Source organism: Phocoena sinus, chromosome 13, assembly GCF_008692025.1.
Source record: "Phocoena sinus isolate mPhoSin1 chromosome 13, mPhoSin1.pri, whole genome shotgun sequence".
Classification (NCBI taxonomy): Eukaryota; Metazoa; Chordata; class Mammalia; order Artiodactyla; family Phocoenidae; genus Phocoena; species Phocoena sinus.
Window position 1 is genome coordinate 25,079,574 of NC_045775.1, and position 14,005 is coordinate 25,093,578.

Here is a 14,005-nt window from a genome sequence, read left to right on the forward strand (position 1 = left end):
GCACTGGGGACAGAGAGTGAAGAAGAGAGATGAGGTTCCTGCTCTCATGAAGCTCATATCCTAGTAGGGAAAATACTGACAAAAACAAAGAAGAAAATTTGAGGTGGAGGTCAGTGCTATGTAGAGAATTAGTACAAGAGGACATGACCCAGAGTGACTAGTGGCTATTTGGAGTGGTTAGAAAAGCCACTCTGAAAAAATGACCTTCCAGTTGAACTTAAAGACGTAATTTGGAGCAGGGAAGGGTGTATCCCAGGCAGAGGGAACAGCAAGTGCAAAGGCTCTGAGCACAGACAGTGCAAAAGTCTGATGCGCTAGAGCTGCTGAAAGGCCAGGGTGGATGGAATCCTGGGACAAGGGATGTCAGCTGGGGGAATAGGCAGCAGCCAGTCCATGCAGCTCTTCATAAGCCAGGGTTAGGGATCCGGATTGTTATTCTGGGTGTGATAAGGAGAGGCCTTAAGGGGAATTTCAGCAGGGCTTGATATGATCGAATTGTGTTTTTAAAGAATCATTCTAGCTGCTGGGCAGGAAACAGCTGTAGGGGCAAGAGAAGAAACAGGGGAACAGGACACTAAAGTGGCCTAGCAAGGGGGGATAGTGACTTGAACCAAACATTAATGAGGGAAACAGAGGAAAAAAATGAAGATCTCATTGTAAAGTTTGGAGGTAGAGTAGTTACTACTTCTGGATGGATTGGGTGTGGGTGTATCAGAGAAAGAATCATAGGTGACTCCTAGATTTTTATCTTGAGCAATTGGGTGGATGCTTTTGCCACTGACTCAAATGGAGGAAGGACCAGGGAAGAAAGAAGTTGGGGGGAAAATAGGGTTTTGTTAAGCTTGAGGTTAGACATCCATCTAGCGATTTTAAGTAGGCAGCTGGAAAGAGGAGTCTGGTCTCTGAGGAGAGGTCGAAACTGAAGATACAAAGATGATGCATTCACGTGTAGATGGCATTAAACTCACCTCAGGAGAGTGTGAAGGCGGAGAAGAGAGAGGGCCCAGGCCAGAGGCCCAGGGTACTGCAGCAATTAGGCACTAAGCCGAGGAGAGCTGTACGTGGTGCAAGCATGGAGGTAGGAGGAAAATGAGGGAAGTGTGGTGTGGTAGAAGCCAAGAGAAAAACATAAATGGACAAGAGGAAGTGGAATCTACAGCTTATGTGGAGCCAAAAGAAGTACGTCAGGAAAAAGGATCTATTCCATTGGAAAGAGAGGGTTTTCACCTCACTGTACGGATACGATCCCTGCGTTAAACGGTTCATTCTTTCTTTCATCTATGTTTCAAAGAAAAGTACAAGCCCTCATTAATCTTCGCACATCTGCTGCAGGCTGGACAAGTTTAGTAATCTGCCCTTTTCCCGCCTAGGAAGCAAAGACATGGCAGTGAAGCAATGCCACCCCACCGCGCTCTGACCCCGCGTGACCGGCCCAAGATGCTCCCTCCAGGGAGTATAATTAGTTTGTATAGTATAATTATAATATATAATAGTATAATTAGTTTGCTAATTATATAGCCGGCGATCCTGACTCCAGACTCACATAAGGGGCACAAGAGTGGCAGGATCTGAATGACACAGTCAAGGGAAGATTAAGAAAAGGGCCTGGCTCAGGCACCTTCCATGATGCAATCTCCTAAGGACCTCCTGCCTCAGTTTCCCTAAACGTAAGCACCGGGAACAGTGGCTTTTCCTTCCCACTGTGCTCTGCTCCCACATGGGCTCCATTCCACCTGTCTACGAGCATCCTTTCTCTCTCCTCAAACCCCTCAGATTACTGCCCACTCTTCCCCAAAGTGTTCCCCAATTTCGCTTCATCCTCAGGTGCCTGGTACCTTCAGGGAGAAAGCACTGGTCAGACACCCATGTGTCTCGGTTCTCTGACTCAGCCCTTGCTAACCTCCATTTAATGAGCCCATGTCTATATGATCCATGGGTGAAAGGTGAGAGGTGCAATGAAATTACCACTGGAGGGAGCAGGGAGTAGGTGGGCTTTTTTATCAAGGGGCACAGAGCATTTGGAATCTTCAATCTGAGACGGCAAGGGGGCTTCCTAAGCATGCTCGGGCACAAGGTGAGGAAGTCCCCTGCCCCTCCTCCCTCCAGCTGTGACACAGCTGGACTTACCAGCCGCCAGATCCAGTTGACCTCTTGGTTCCCACGGGGCATGCAATGTCACCATCCACCAGACACAGGAGGGAGCTCCAGGCTCGGGTGCCTCCACTTTCTGCCTCACAGCCATCCCCTCACCTCCACGAGGATCTGGGGAGGTGGCTGGGCCGGAATGCCACCTTTGCCCGGGAAGTGACACTCAGCCCAACAACCCAGAGCAAGTCTGCAGCCTTGGTCAGAGCCTCTGGTTACCTGCACAGGATGCAGCCTCGTCTTGGTACTTCCGATCCCTTCCACAGTTGTCACGGCAACATGGTGCAAGGAGCAAATGGGGGCCAGGCAGGCATTGGCAGAAAAGTGACTGGAACCCAAATTAAGGTCATTCCATCGACCACTCAGGTCATCAAGCAGACCTGAGTGCAGGGCCTGGGAGATCTGTGATGCCTGTGTCACTTCTCTTCACTCTATATTATGTCTTGTCTTTCTACAGGTGTCCTCACCTCTCTACCCAAGACTCTGCGCCCGAGCCCCTCCAGCGTCCTGTGGAGTCACACATCGGTGCACCCTAGGCCTCTGAGCTGGAGCATGGGAGCCAGGGTCACTTTCAGCTGCCTCTTAGCCTGACACTGGAGGCTGAGTCAAGAGGAAGCTTCTGGCAGTTTCCAGGCCCAAAGTGTGCTCCTCTCTCTGCAGGGCCCGTCCTTAGCCACTTCAATTTCAGAACCTCCTGTCACTTTTGCTTCTCTGCTTTCACTCACCTCCATTTCTCCCATTCCTCTGTGGGGAGAGGGAGGGGAAATCCCCAGGTGGCATGGGGCACCAACCCCTGAGAAAGAGCTTCCCCACATCTATCCCTTTATTCACCGCTCATTCACTCATACAGACAACATCAGTTACTGAAGGCCAACCAAGTGCCAGGCACCCTGCCGAGGGCTGAGGAAATAGAGGTGAATAAGATGGAATCTCTGTCCTCTAATAGCTTGCCTTCAACTCAGGAAAACAGAAGCCAGTGTGAAGACGAAATTTAAATATTTTACGGTAAGTGTTTCAGGAGGGCTATGCACAGGGCACCATGGCACCAGCAGAGACAAGGGGCAACCTAACCCAGTCTTGGGAGGTCAAGGAAGGCTTCCTAGAGGAGGTGATATTTTTGCCCAGTCCTAAAGTGCTAGTAAGAGATAGCCAGGTAGAGAAGTCCTTGAGAAAAAGGACATTCAAGACGGGAAAACAGCTTCTGCAAAGACCAAGAAATGAATGGGCAGTGGAGCATTGGTAGTTCACAATTGTTTCTGCATGAACAGAGCGCTGGACCCGTGAAGAGAAAGAAAACTGGAGAGGAAAGATGGGGAAAATTGCAGGACCTCACATGTTGAACAAAAAGACTGGACTTTAATTTGGGGCAATGGAGGCCTACTGAAGGATTTCATGGGATGTGATATAAGTCTGAATCTTAAAAAGACGACTTTTTTCAGCAGTTCAGAATCTTGTCCATATATATTTATAAGCCAGGAGGATACTTCCTAGACATCATTCTATAATGTCCCTCTTCATGACCAAAGTCTACTTAGAAACACAGGGGCTTACATGTATATGCGCACACGTACACTCAACTCAAAAGCTGACCCCTGCATCACGGTCCGCAAAGGCCATCAGCCAGCAGGCAAAGGATACATGATCTTGTCCTGGAGACGATCATACTTGGAAAGCATCACCGTGCAGGCCCCACAGCCGCCTTCTCCGCAGCCCAGCTTTGTCCTCTCAGCCCCACTGGATGGTCAAGGGTTAAAGAATATGAACTCAGAGAAAAAAAAGTCTTTGTTGGGCTGCTGGGAAATGCCTGGACTGAGCTTCGAGTGAAGAGCCATTCGTCCACACACAGGCTTAGGCCCCTCAACCCGGGAGGCAGCAGACCCACACGGCCTCCCACTCAGACGGGATCAGGGAAATGGGGCCAATTCCATTGTACAGAAAAGGAAAGGCACCAGCACCCATGTGTCAACCCCTGGGACTGGAGTTCCACTGTCTCTAATCCTGGAGATTTTCTTGGGATCAAGGTCTTCGAGTATGTGGGCCCAGCCCTCACATCACCCAGCTGGTCGTGCAAGGAAGCCATTCAAGCCAGCATGGGACTTGCTGAGTTCGGCTTCCCTCATCCCCCCGCCAAACCTTTTGGATTGATGAATGTCCAGGGACCAAAATTAAGGGCCGGACCAGGGCTTCTGAATATCCATCCCATAGGATATGTGAATGGAAATTAAAATGAAGATATTTTTGAGGTCAGAAACCAACACTGGAGCCACCTCTTATATATTGGGGGGAAACAAAATCTCTGATACTTTGCGCTTGAAAAGTGCCTAACTAATTAGGCTATTCTGGAGAAGAGCAGTTATGGTGGCCTCTTTCCCGGGGACACACAGGCTCCATCGCTGCTTTTCCCTCAGGCCCACAGGCCTCCAGGCCATCTATCTTCCTACTGAAGATGGAAGGACCTGAGGCTATTATCCCTGGTCACTTCCCTAATTTCAAGATAAATTAATAACTAACAATGACAAAGCATCTTCTACTTGGAAAGTAGCTATACCCATGGACCCGTTTGATCTTCATAATAATGTGGTTAGCAGGTAGGGCAGGAATTTGTGAAAGAAAGAAAGAGAGAAAGAGAGAGAGAGGGAGGGAGGGAGGGAGGAAGGAAGACAGAGAGAGAGAAAGAGAGAGAGAGAGAGGGAAAGAGAGAAAGAAAGAAGGAAAGGAAGGAAGGAATGAAGGAACGAAGGAACGAAGGAACGAAGGGAGGAAGACCTGAGACCCAAGATGTAATGTGCGCCCTGCAAGATGACAGCCACTTGTTGTTACCTTGAGTGTTAGAGAACACGGCCATCTGACTCCTCCCCCACCATGCTGCTGCTTCTTTTAAAGCACAGCTGGGGAGGGATCTCTAGATCTCGAGTTATTCTCTTCACTAGTCTGGACGTATGAGATCAGCAGTTTAGACCACTCTAGGGGCACGTGAGGACGAATGGAAGCAGCCCAAAGTAGTCTAGAGGTCTTCTGCTAGCCTGGGCATCCTTCTGGAAGCCAGGGTAGAAGTCAAGGCTAGTGTCTTCTCTCTTGCCTGGAACTCCCACAGATCAACTCTCAACACAGGCAGCAGTAAGCCACGAGGCCTTCATATTTACATGCCAACTTTCAGGTTTGGAGTTCATTAGAGATTTGGCCTTTAAACCAGCCAACTGCTATGATCAGGAATTTCTGAGGCTGTCAGGTCTTCAAAACTGTACTAGAAATCTAAAATTGATGTCAACAATCTCTAAGAGTGAGCCTCTCTTTCCAGACCACCCAGGTAGATGGGCTGGAAATGGAGTCCCATGCAGTCCCCTGATCCCATTGAGTGACTCCAGGTCTACAAAAAACACCATCAGGTCCATGTGCTGTGAACCTCCAGACCTGCCCCCACCAGGTCAAAAATCCAGGACAAAGTACACTAGAGCCAGCCACTATCTGATAGGAGGTGAAAGAACCAGAGGCAAGGCCATGGAGTCCAGGCTGGCTTCTGAGGGTGCTGAAACGATCCTTTGTTGTTCCAAAGTATGTCACTGCAAGGAGCCACCAGACGTCCCTGCCTCTGGGAGCCGCAAGGGTTTACAGACAGAGGTCAGGATGAGTATCATTCTACAACAGACCCCTAGAGAGTTTCCAGTGTGGGTGGGAAGTTCAGAGCATGGCTCCCAGCTTCAGTCCAGGTCTGCCAGCATTTGCCCAGAACACACGAGGGGGAGGTGAGTCCCTTAACGCATCCAGCCTCGCTTCCTCCTCTGTTAAAGGGATCGCTGTGAATCAGTGAGATAGCCTACATAAACCACCTTGAACTCCACTCATATGTAGTCAGTGCCCATTAATGTTAGCTCCTATTCTAGCTTTACTGCTGGTATTGTTCCAGGGCCTCAGAATACTTTCCTACTAGGAAAGAACAAAAGGGATGGGGGATCTTACAGAAGCACTCCCCACTCCGGGAGCAGAGCAGTACCCCAACCCTGCTCAGGAGTCCCGTACCCCATGCTTCCCAGTGCCTGCCATTCCCACAGTGGATGGTGCCTCTACACGATTCCCACCTCAGGCATCCTTTTCCCCCCAAAATACCCCTTCCCCTGACTTTCTTTCCACCTTCGCAGAGCTAGAAACCCTGCCTGGGAAGCCCATTTATGTATTAACAAAGGTCTGAGGCAGGCTCTGCTCCTCCTGGGGTTGGGGGGAGGGGAATGACCATGAAGCTTGCCAGAGCTAAGGAGGGTCTTTTGGAGCTGCTTGTTTTACAGGCCCAGGGTAAAACCTTGGCATTACTAGAACCTTAAATGCAGGAGACTTGAAGAACATCAAGAACCATGTTCTTACTTGGCAGCTGAGAATTTCAGACCCACCAGGCTCAAATGACTTCCCAAGGTCACACAGCTGCCAAGTGGCAGAGTTGCAACTAAGACACAGGGGTCAAGAGCCCTAACCCAGTGCTCTTTCCTCTGCACTTCACGGCCTCCAGACCAGTCACTAGCAAATGGGGTAAGGCCCAGAGAACGAGTCCCCAAGTGCCCCCTCTCCCTCACCCCTGCTCCAAAGTCAGGATACATTTTCTTCTCAGGTAGGCCAAAAGGGTTGTTTCTGGATCTGCATTTTTCTCCACCACCTATAAAAGCAAACACCAAAGAAAACTATATCAGAAGTATACTTAGTCATCGTCTCACCCAAGAATTTGTAGAGTTAATGGAGATGTGGTACATATATCATGAAAACGAAGGTGTTTTTCTTAATTCTATAAGATGAGCATATTAGCTGCAAGCCAAATCGTGTACCTGCGGACATGCTGCAATTGTAAAATTCTGCATTAGGGCTCAGCTCTGGACCCACCACAGAGCACTTAGGTACAGCGCCGCCGTGCTGGGCTGACTCAAGGCAAAGTTCCCTTCAAATTGAACAAGTCATTTCATTTCCAGCTGCTGGAGCACATTTGTGAACGCCAGGGACAGCTGGGAGCGGTGGCATGCAGACCTCTGACTTTGCATCCTGGAGGGTGGACTCTCAGGCGGTGGACGGCCAGTCTGCTGGCCTGTGCTCGTAACAGAGTGTGGTATGCGTTGGGTCATCACAGTCAACGGCACTAACACAGGTGAGAAATGGAGGAGAAATCTCAAACCAAAGGCCCACAAACAGAATGTTCAATAAGGCAGAAAGTTTGTCCATGAGGTGTGGTGCTAGTTTCAGATGCAAATCATCAAAGGAAATCTATGAAAACCTGTTTCACTTCTCCTCATGCATCATCAAGCCTAAAAGGGTCTGGGTGATTGGATGATTAAGGGGAGAGAATGTGTGATAAGAGTTTCTTTAGAGAGACCTGCACTATGATTCTCACATCTTCCTAAAGTAGGAGGAGGAGGTATCTGCCTCACACCTTCAACTTCATGAGGGGCTTCTATAGCCCTACATGTAAAGCTCACATGCTGCAGGGCATATGGTGGTCTGGCTTAGCTAAAAGATAGAAAAAGTCTTACCAGACTAGCTGAGGAAGAATTGTAGTGTAAGGATTGATGTGCACTTCCAGAGTTTGGAAGAGCAAAGGATGTGAAATTGTTGTGCCATGGACCCAGCACCGGCCATATGTGAGAGAGAGAACTTGCTTGGAGGTGTTTAAATCATTCCTGAAAGACTGACTACAGGAGGTGATGGGACCTCCATCAGAGTCTGTGTGGAGTGGACCTCCCAAAACTGGAGGCTGAGGGAGAACAGCCAGACTGAGAAAACAGCCCCCTACACCATGTCATGAGACTTGCAGTTGAAGGTTCCCAGCAGCGGGAAGCCATCCTACACCAGCACCTAATAAATAAGAACTTTCTCACTACCCTCTCCTCTCTGTCCTGAAATGAAACTGTGTATGGCAACTTATAATTGCCCATAGGATTTTTTTTCACTAAGAGTAATCCAGAAGGTCATGAAACTACCAAAATTTACCCTTGAATAAAGTTGAAAGGAAAGTGGAAGATAAAATTAATTTTCTTTTATGATTATACCCCACAGGTACAGCTTGTTCAAATTTTCCTGGTTATAAATTTCACACAAGGAGTTGTTTCTTTTCTCTTGGAAATTAAATCATAAATGCACAAAATAAAAGTCTTTATTATCTTTCTCATAGATGGCAATAAGGTCCTCTTAGCTTGCCAAGAGGCTCCTGCCTCCCCTTCCTCCTGCCCTGCTGCTCTCCTTTTATCACATCCATCAGTTCTCTGCTCAGTGCCTTCAGTGACCTCCCACATATTCAAGGTAGCATCCAAGTTCCTTAGGCTGTCTTTCAAGACCCTTTTCAATGTGTCCCCAGTCTTCATTTTCAGGCCAGTTCCCCTCCTGCTTCCCTGCCAAGCTGATCTTCATACTCCAGTGAAAATACAACTTAAACCCTCTAACTCCTGTGCCTTTGGCCATTCCATTCCTCTTTCACCTGCATCTTGACTTATTAGAAGACCCCAAACACTTCCCTATCACCCCAGCCACAAGTGGTCCAACCTTCCTTGAATTCCTCAGAGAATGACCAGACCACTCTCATGGCATGGCTGCGGTGTTTGTCCCAGCAAACCCCAGAGAACCCTCTCTCAAAAGGATGCCCAAAGGAAATGTGTATTCTAAAAGAAAAACACTGTGGGGAAGTGAGCTTAGGAAATGCTGGGTTAAACAGATTGCTCTGGTAAAACTCAAGCACCAAAACAAATATAGCCATAATGGATTACAAAACCATTAACTAGAATTGAAACTCGTAAGTCCAAACCGATCATTAATAAATAAACAAGTAGGAGAGAAAGGAAAGTTCTTCCTGACAGAAGAATACCAACTAGTGGCCATTTTGGGTGGCCATTTTGTAATTCAGCACAATAACTGATCTGGTCAAGAATTATCAATGGATGCTGCAACTAGCAGATGAAAGTTTGATAATCAAGGTATTTACATAGTCCCAAAGTATCTTCTCACAGATTATTCATTAATTATAAAGGGAAAAGAGTACTCTTACAGTGGAGATTGCAAGATTACTGGTGGACACCACCTTAACTGAGTGATCAAAGTTCACATCACAAGTAATGGGGAAAACCGATAACATGTGCTTCCTGATATAAATCCACCAAGAGAGACATGTCACTTCTCTGGTATCCTGCCCAAAATGCAGACTCTGAGTCTAATTAGAAGAAAGCATGACAAGCTCAAAATGAGGGACATTTTAAAAATAATGGCTCGTTCTCTTCAGAAACATCAATGTCACAAAAGAGAAAGGAAAGCTAAGGAGCTGTTCCAGATTAAGGGAAACTAAAGAGATATGACCAACTAAGTACAAGGCATGATCCTGGATCCTGGGATTGGGGGGTGGAAGCCATAAATGACTTTACTGGAAACTTGGAATAACGCTCTGCATAAAGTTTATAGATTAGACTAGTATTATGTTAACACTAGATTTCCTGATTTTTATAATTAGATTGTGGTTATGTAAGAATATACTTATTCTTAGTTTAAGGGATAGAGAAGTATGATATCTGAAATTTATTTTTATACTTATTTATTTATTCATTTATTCACTAGTTGCATTGGGTCTTAGTTGTGGCACACGGGCTCCAGAGCATGCAGGCTCAGTAGTTGCAGCAAGTGGGCTCTCTAGTTGTGCTGCACGGACTCTAGAGTGTACGGACTTAGTTGCCCTGCGGCATGTGGGATCTTAGTTCCTTGACCAGGGATTGAACCTGCATCCCCTGCATTGGAAGGAGGATTCTTAAACACTGGATCACCAGGGAAGTCCCTGATATCTGAAATTTATCCTCAATGGTTCAGAAAGAAAATTTTATACTTTATGTATTTATTCCAATTAATTACATGCATAAATTATATATAATTACGTATTCATATATCTATATATCTATTTATATGCACAGATCTATACACATATATGTATACTTAAAGAAAGGATGTTAAAGCAAATGTGGCAAAATGTTAGGTGTTGAATTTGGGCAAGTCTATTTAATATTTCTTTGCATTCTTCTTGCAACTTCCTTGTAAATTTAAAATACCTTTAAAGTACAAAGTCTGAAAAATAAGTTTCTTTAGTAGAGGGTTTCTCTGGGTTTTAATATTCATCCATTCATTCTGTCCACATTCATTGGGCACCTACTATGTGCCAACACTATACAAAGTGGTCTAGGAATATCTAAGAAGAGTATCTGGTGGGGATACTTTTCTTTGAAATACATTTTGGAATATGGTACCTTACCTAATCACAATCCACTTTGCCAACTAGTTCATAAACTCCTGAATGGTAAGTGCCTGGTCTTAGAGATGCCACTGTGTAAGTAATGGATGGAGAAAGCCAATTCAACGACTGTTTCTTAAATCTCTACAATGCAATTGCTGAATGTGACAAAGTCGTTGGAATTCTTGGCTGCAAGTCTAACAGCCACCAACAAGGATGATTTGCCCTGCCTCTTAGTTTGCTACCAGAGACCAATTCTGAAAGAAGTCGGCACAGAGAGACAGCTCTGCACCTGGAAGAGCACAGCTGACCCCAGTTCCCAGGGCCACCCAGTGATACCACTCAAACTGAATCCAACAGTCCCTGGGAGCACTGACATTGTGGCGGCTCATGGAATTCCCCTGCTACTCATCCAAATATATCCTGACAATTTAAGCACTAGATGCATTTTAGTTCTTGAAAATTGCCTCCCACATCACCCAGTTTCTCAACTCAAAATTGCCAATGCTGCAAAACAAACAAAATTGCTCTGACGATGGGGTATAACCATCACTCCTACGGCGCACACGGCCATTCACAATGTGCAGCCAAGGCTACCCTTTTACTGTCGCTTTCCTTTCCAACGAGGGAGCTGAAGCAGATGCAAGCACCTCAACACCCGTGTAGGGAGAGCAAGTGGACAGTGGAGACAATGTGATGTGCTTGCCTCCTGCACCTGCATTAAGATCCGCAAAGATTCTCACCCTTCCGGTGCTGCAAGGACTGGTACCCTTATCATAAGACCGCCCTCTGCCCTACCATCCCCACCTTCCCTAGGTCCCTGTGCAGCAATGAAGTTAATCCAAGTGAGCAATTTTTATCAAAGTAAGAGGTTTGCAATATTTATATGTATAACTAAGTGTGGGGTGGGGGGGGAGAAAAGCGTGCCCTTTAAGAAATAAAAATTGTGACTTGCCACAAGATGTCAGTATATGTCCTCACACAACTTAGCTGTTACATTTACACAGATGAAATATCAGAATCAAAGCTGTGTACATCTTATACCCTGAGATTAGCAAGAAAACACATTCCTGCTCCTTTTCTCAGTAAAGAAAGCAACAAAAGCCTTAGGATACATTTGATTAAACACAGAAATGGAGGTGACCTCCAATCTCACCTAGAACCCTGCCCACCTTTCTCAGCTTCCTGCCAGTGTCTCTATTACCGCGAAGAGGTGGCAAGGAGCACGGGTGAACTCACAGGCGCCTTTCTTCTCGCTTCCCTCCCATCCACTGCTTTACCCTGTGAGTATCTTGACTGTGTTCTAACCCTGAGAAGGTCTTCTTTCCCCAGTGTTACCCCAAATGCAGCAACAACTTTGAAGGAAGAGAGAGAAAGAGAGAAGGCGAACAAATAAGGGAGAACACAAAGAGAGAGGAACAAGAACAGGTCTTTTCCGGAGGACACACATCCCTCCCGGGGACCAGGGAAACCAGAGAAAGGGTCAGCTTCTGCTTACCTTTTTGCCATTCACAAAGAAAACCAACTCATCTGCTGTCATTGTCACAGGTTGGGGGTCCCTGAACTCCAGGTACCTTATGCCCAAGAGGCACTGCCAGTTATTACTGCTCTGCAACTTGAAAAATACGCCTCCCAAAAAAATGAAATGAAGTCAGCCGATGGGAGGGACCAAGCTCAGAGCTTCGGGGCATGGAGAGTTCTTGGCAAAAGACACCCGTTTACATAATCAAGGAAAATGCAATCACACACAGCAATCACACCCCCAACACCTGTGTCGAAGAGCACAGAGGAAGACACAGGCAGATATCAGCAAGGAGGATGCCTTGGTGCCAGATGACTGTGGGTCTTAGGAACCACCCTCACAGAACCTGCTTCATCCTCCCACTTGCTGAAGACGGAGAAGGCGGAAGGGCCATGGTCACAGTGACAGTCACAGCAATAGAGGTGATTCACACCCTCCGCGTCTACACTTGTCATTTTACCATTTAGGTTTACAGCAACCCAGACTCAGCACTTACATGCAGGACTCATTCTCCCAGAGCTTGGAGGGGTCCTGGAGTCATAAGAGGCAGGGTCCAGTTCTTCAGACGCAAAATCTTGCATTTGACCTCAGCAGGTCTCTTATCACTTCAGAACGCACTTATTTTCATCCTGTAAATGGCAAATGAATGACATCAAGAGCAAAAGGCTGAGTGACAAATGATGTATTTTTGGAAGTGCTTTGTAAATAAGCAAACAACCAAAATTTTTATTACTATTGCAAATGTATTCTCAACAGCACAGCAAAAATAATCCTGATAACAAACCACTTTGAGGTTTTCCTTTTGTTTCTCTCAGGGAAATACCCTTGATTAAATTGTTGGAATAACTCATAAAAATATTTCAAAATACTGTACCAAATAAAATGTGCGTATCTCATAGGCATAGGCCAAATTAATACAGAGCTGAAAACCTTCCCCCATCCAGTCTCCATTAACTCCTGGTATAAACACACATGCATATCACCCACCCAGGCAGCACCAATGGGCTCTAAAGTCCAGCGGCCAACTGCCCCTCCCAACTCTCTCTCTCTCTCTCTCTCTCTCTCACACACACACACACGCACACACACACACACACACCAGCATTCTCTCTGTCTTCTATGAAGCTAGCCTCTGTGAAGTAGGTCGCTTCCACTACACCCCTTGAAAGATATGAGTGGGGAAGAAAGCAGTATTGGGCAGATGTGCTTGGTACAGAAATAATCTAGAGAAACTGAAGACTGCCAGGACAGCCACCATGTAATCAACACGATGCCGCTCTCCACACAGACTTTATTTAAGCAGGAGATGAAATTCCACTCGTAGGGTGGCTAATCATCCCAATTTGTCCCCAACTGTCTTGGTTTAACACTAAATCCCTGGCAAATCCTTCAGTCCAAGGCAAACTAAGATGATTGGTCAGCATAAAACAGTGGTTCTTAACTGAGGAAGGGGGATCTTCATCCCAGGAGCCTTTCTGGCAATGTCTGGGGATATGTCTTGTTGACAGAAATCATCAAGAATCAATTAATAATAATAATAATAGAAGAGAGTTTTATTTGAGCCAAACTGAGGACTACACTCCAGGAGACAGTGTCTCCGATAGTTCCAGAGAAACATGGTTTTCAGAACAGTTTTTATATCTTGTCAGAAAAAAGAGCATCTAACATGACAAGAGTACATCCCTTCATGGTTTCAGAAAAGACAGATCAGCACATACACAGCATATTTACTGACAGATCAGTAAAGCCCTGGCACCTAGGAAAGGAGACTTATCATGAAAGGAGTACCAGCACCGGTGTCCCAGGAAGGGAGGGCATTTACTATTTATCTTTAAAATGGGACAGTTTTACTTCTGGTCAATGCAGCCTTTTCTTTATCAGTTAAAGCAGGTGTACGACGTATATTTAATGGGTCACAAAACAGGCTGTTCTAGTTAGCATAAAGATAAATCATGTATATGCCAGAATGACTTCCCCACACCTCAGTATGTGAAAATTTCTTCCATCATTTCTTTTTTTGATTGAATAAAATCTTTCAAAAGAAAGCAGTGATGACCAAAGTATTTGTCCCTTGATGCCAGAGTGGTTGCTGCCTGTCCAACACGTCC

The 14,005-nt window shown here is 46.1% G+C and overlaps 1 protein-coding gene across 1 annotated transcript in view; it reads right to left on the reverse strand.

Moving 5' to 3' along the window:
* XDH (xanthine dehydrogenase) overlaps positions 1–11,915 on the reverse strand; it is a 63,843-nt gene extending 51,928 nt beyond the window's left edge. The window contains 4 exon segments of the mRNA XM_032652239.1: positions 2,365–2,473; positions 3,784–3,867; positions 6,708–6,787; positions 11,874–11,915. Coding sequence (XP_032508130.1) covers positions 2,365–2,473; positions 3,784–3,867; positions 6,708–6,787; positions 11,874–11,915 — 315 coding nt within the window.
* Positions 11,916–14,005: the final 2,090 nt, after the last annotated feature.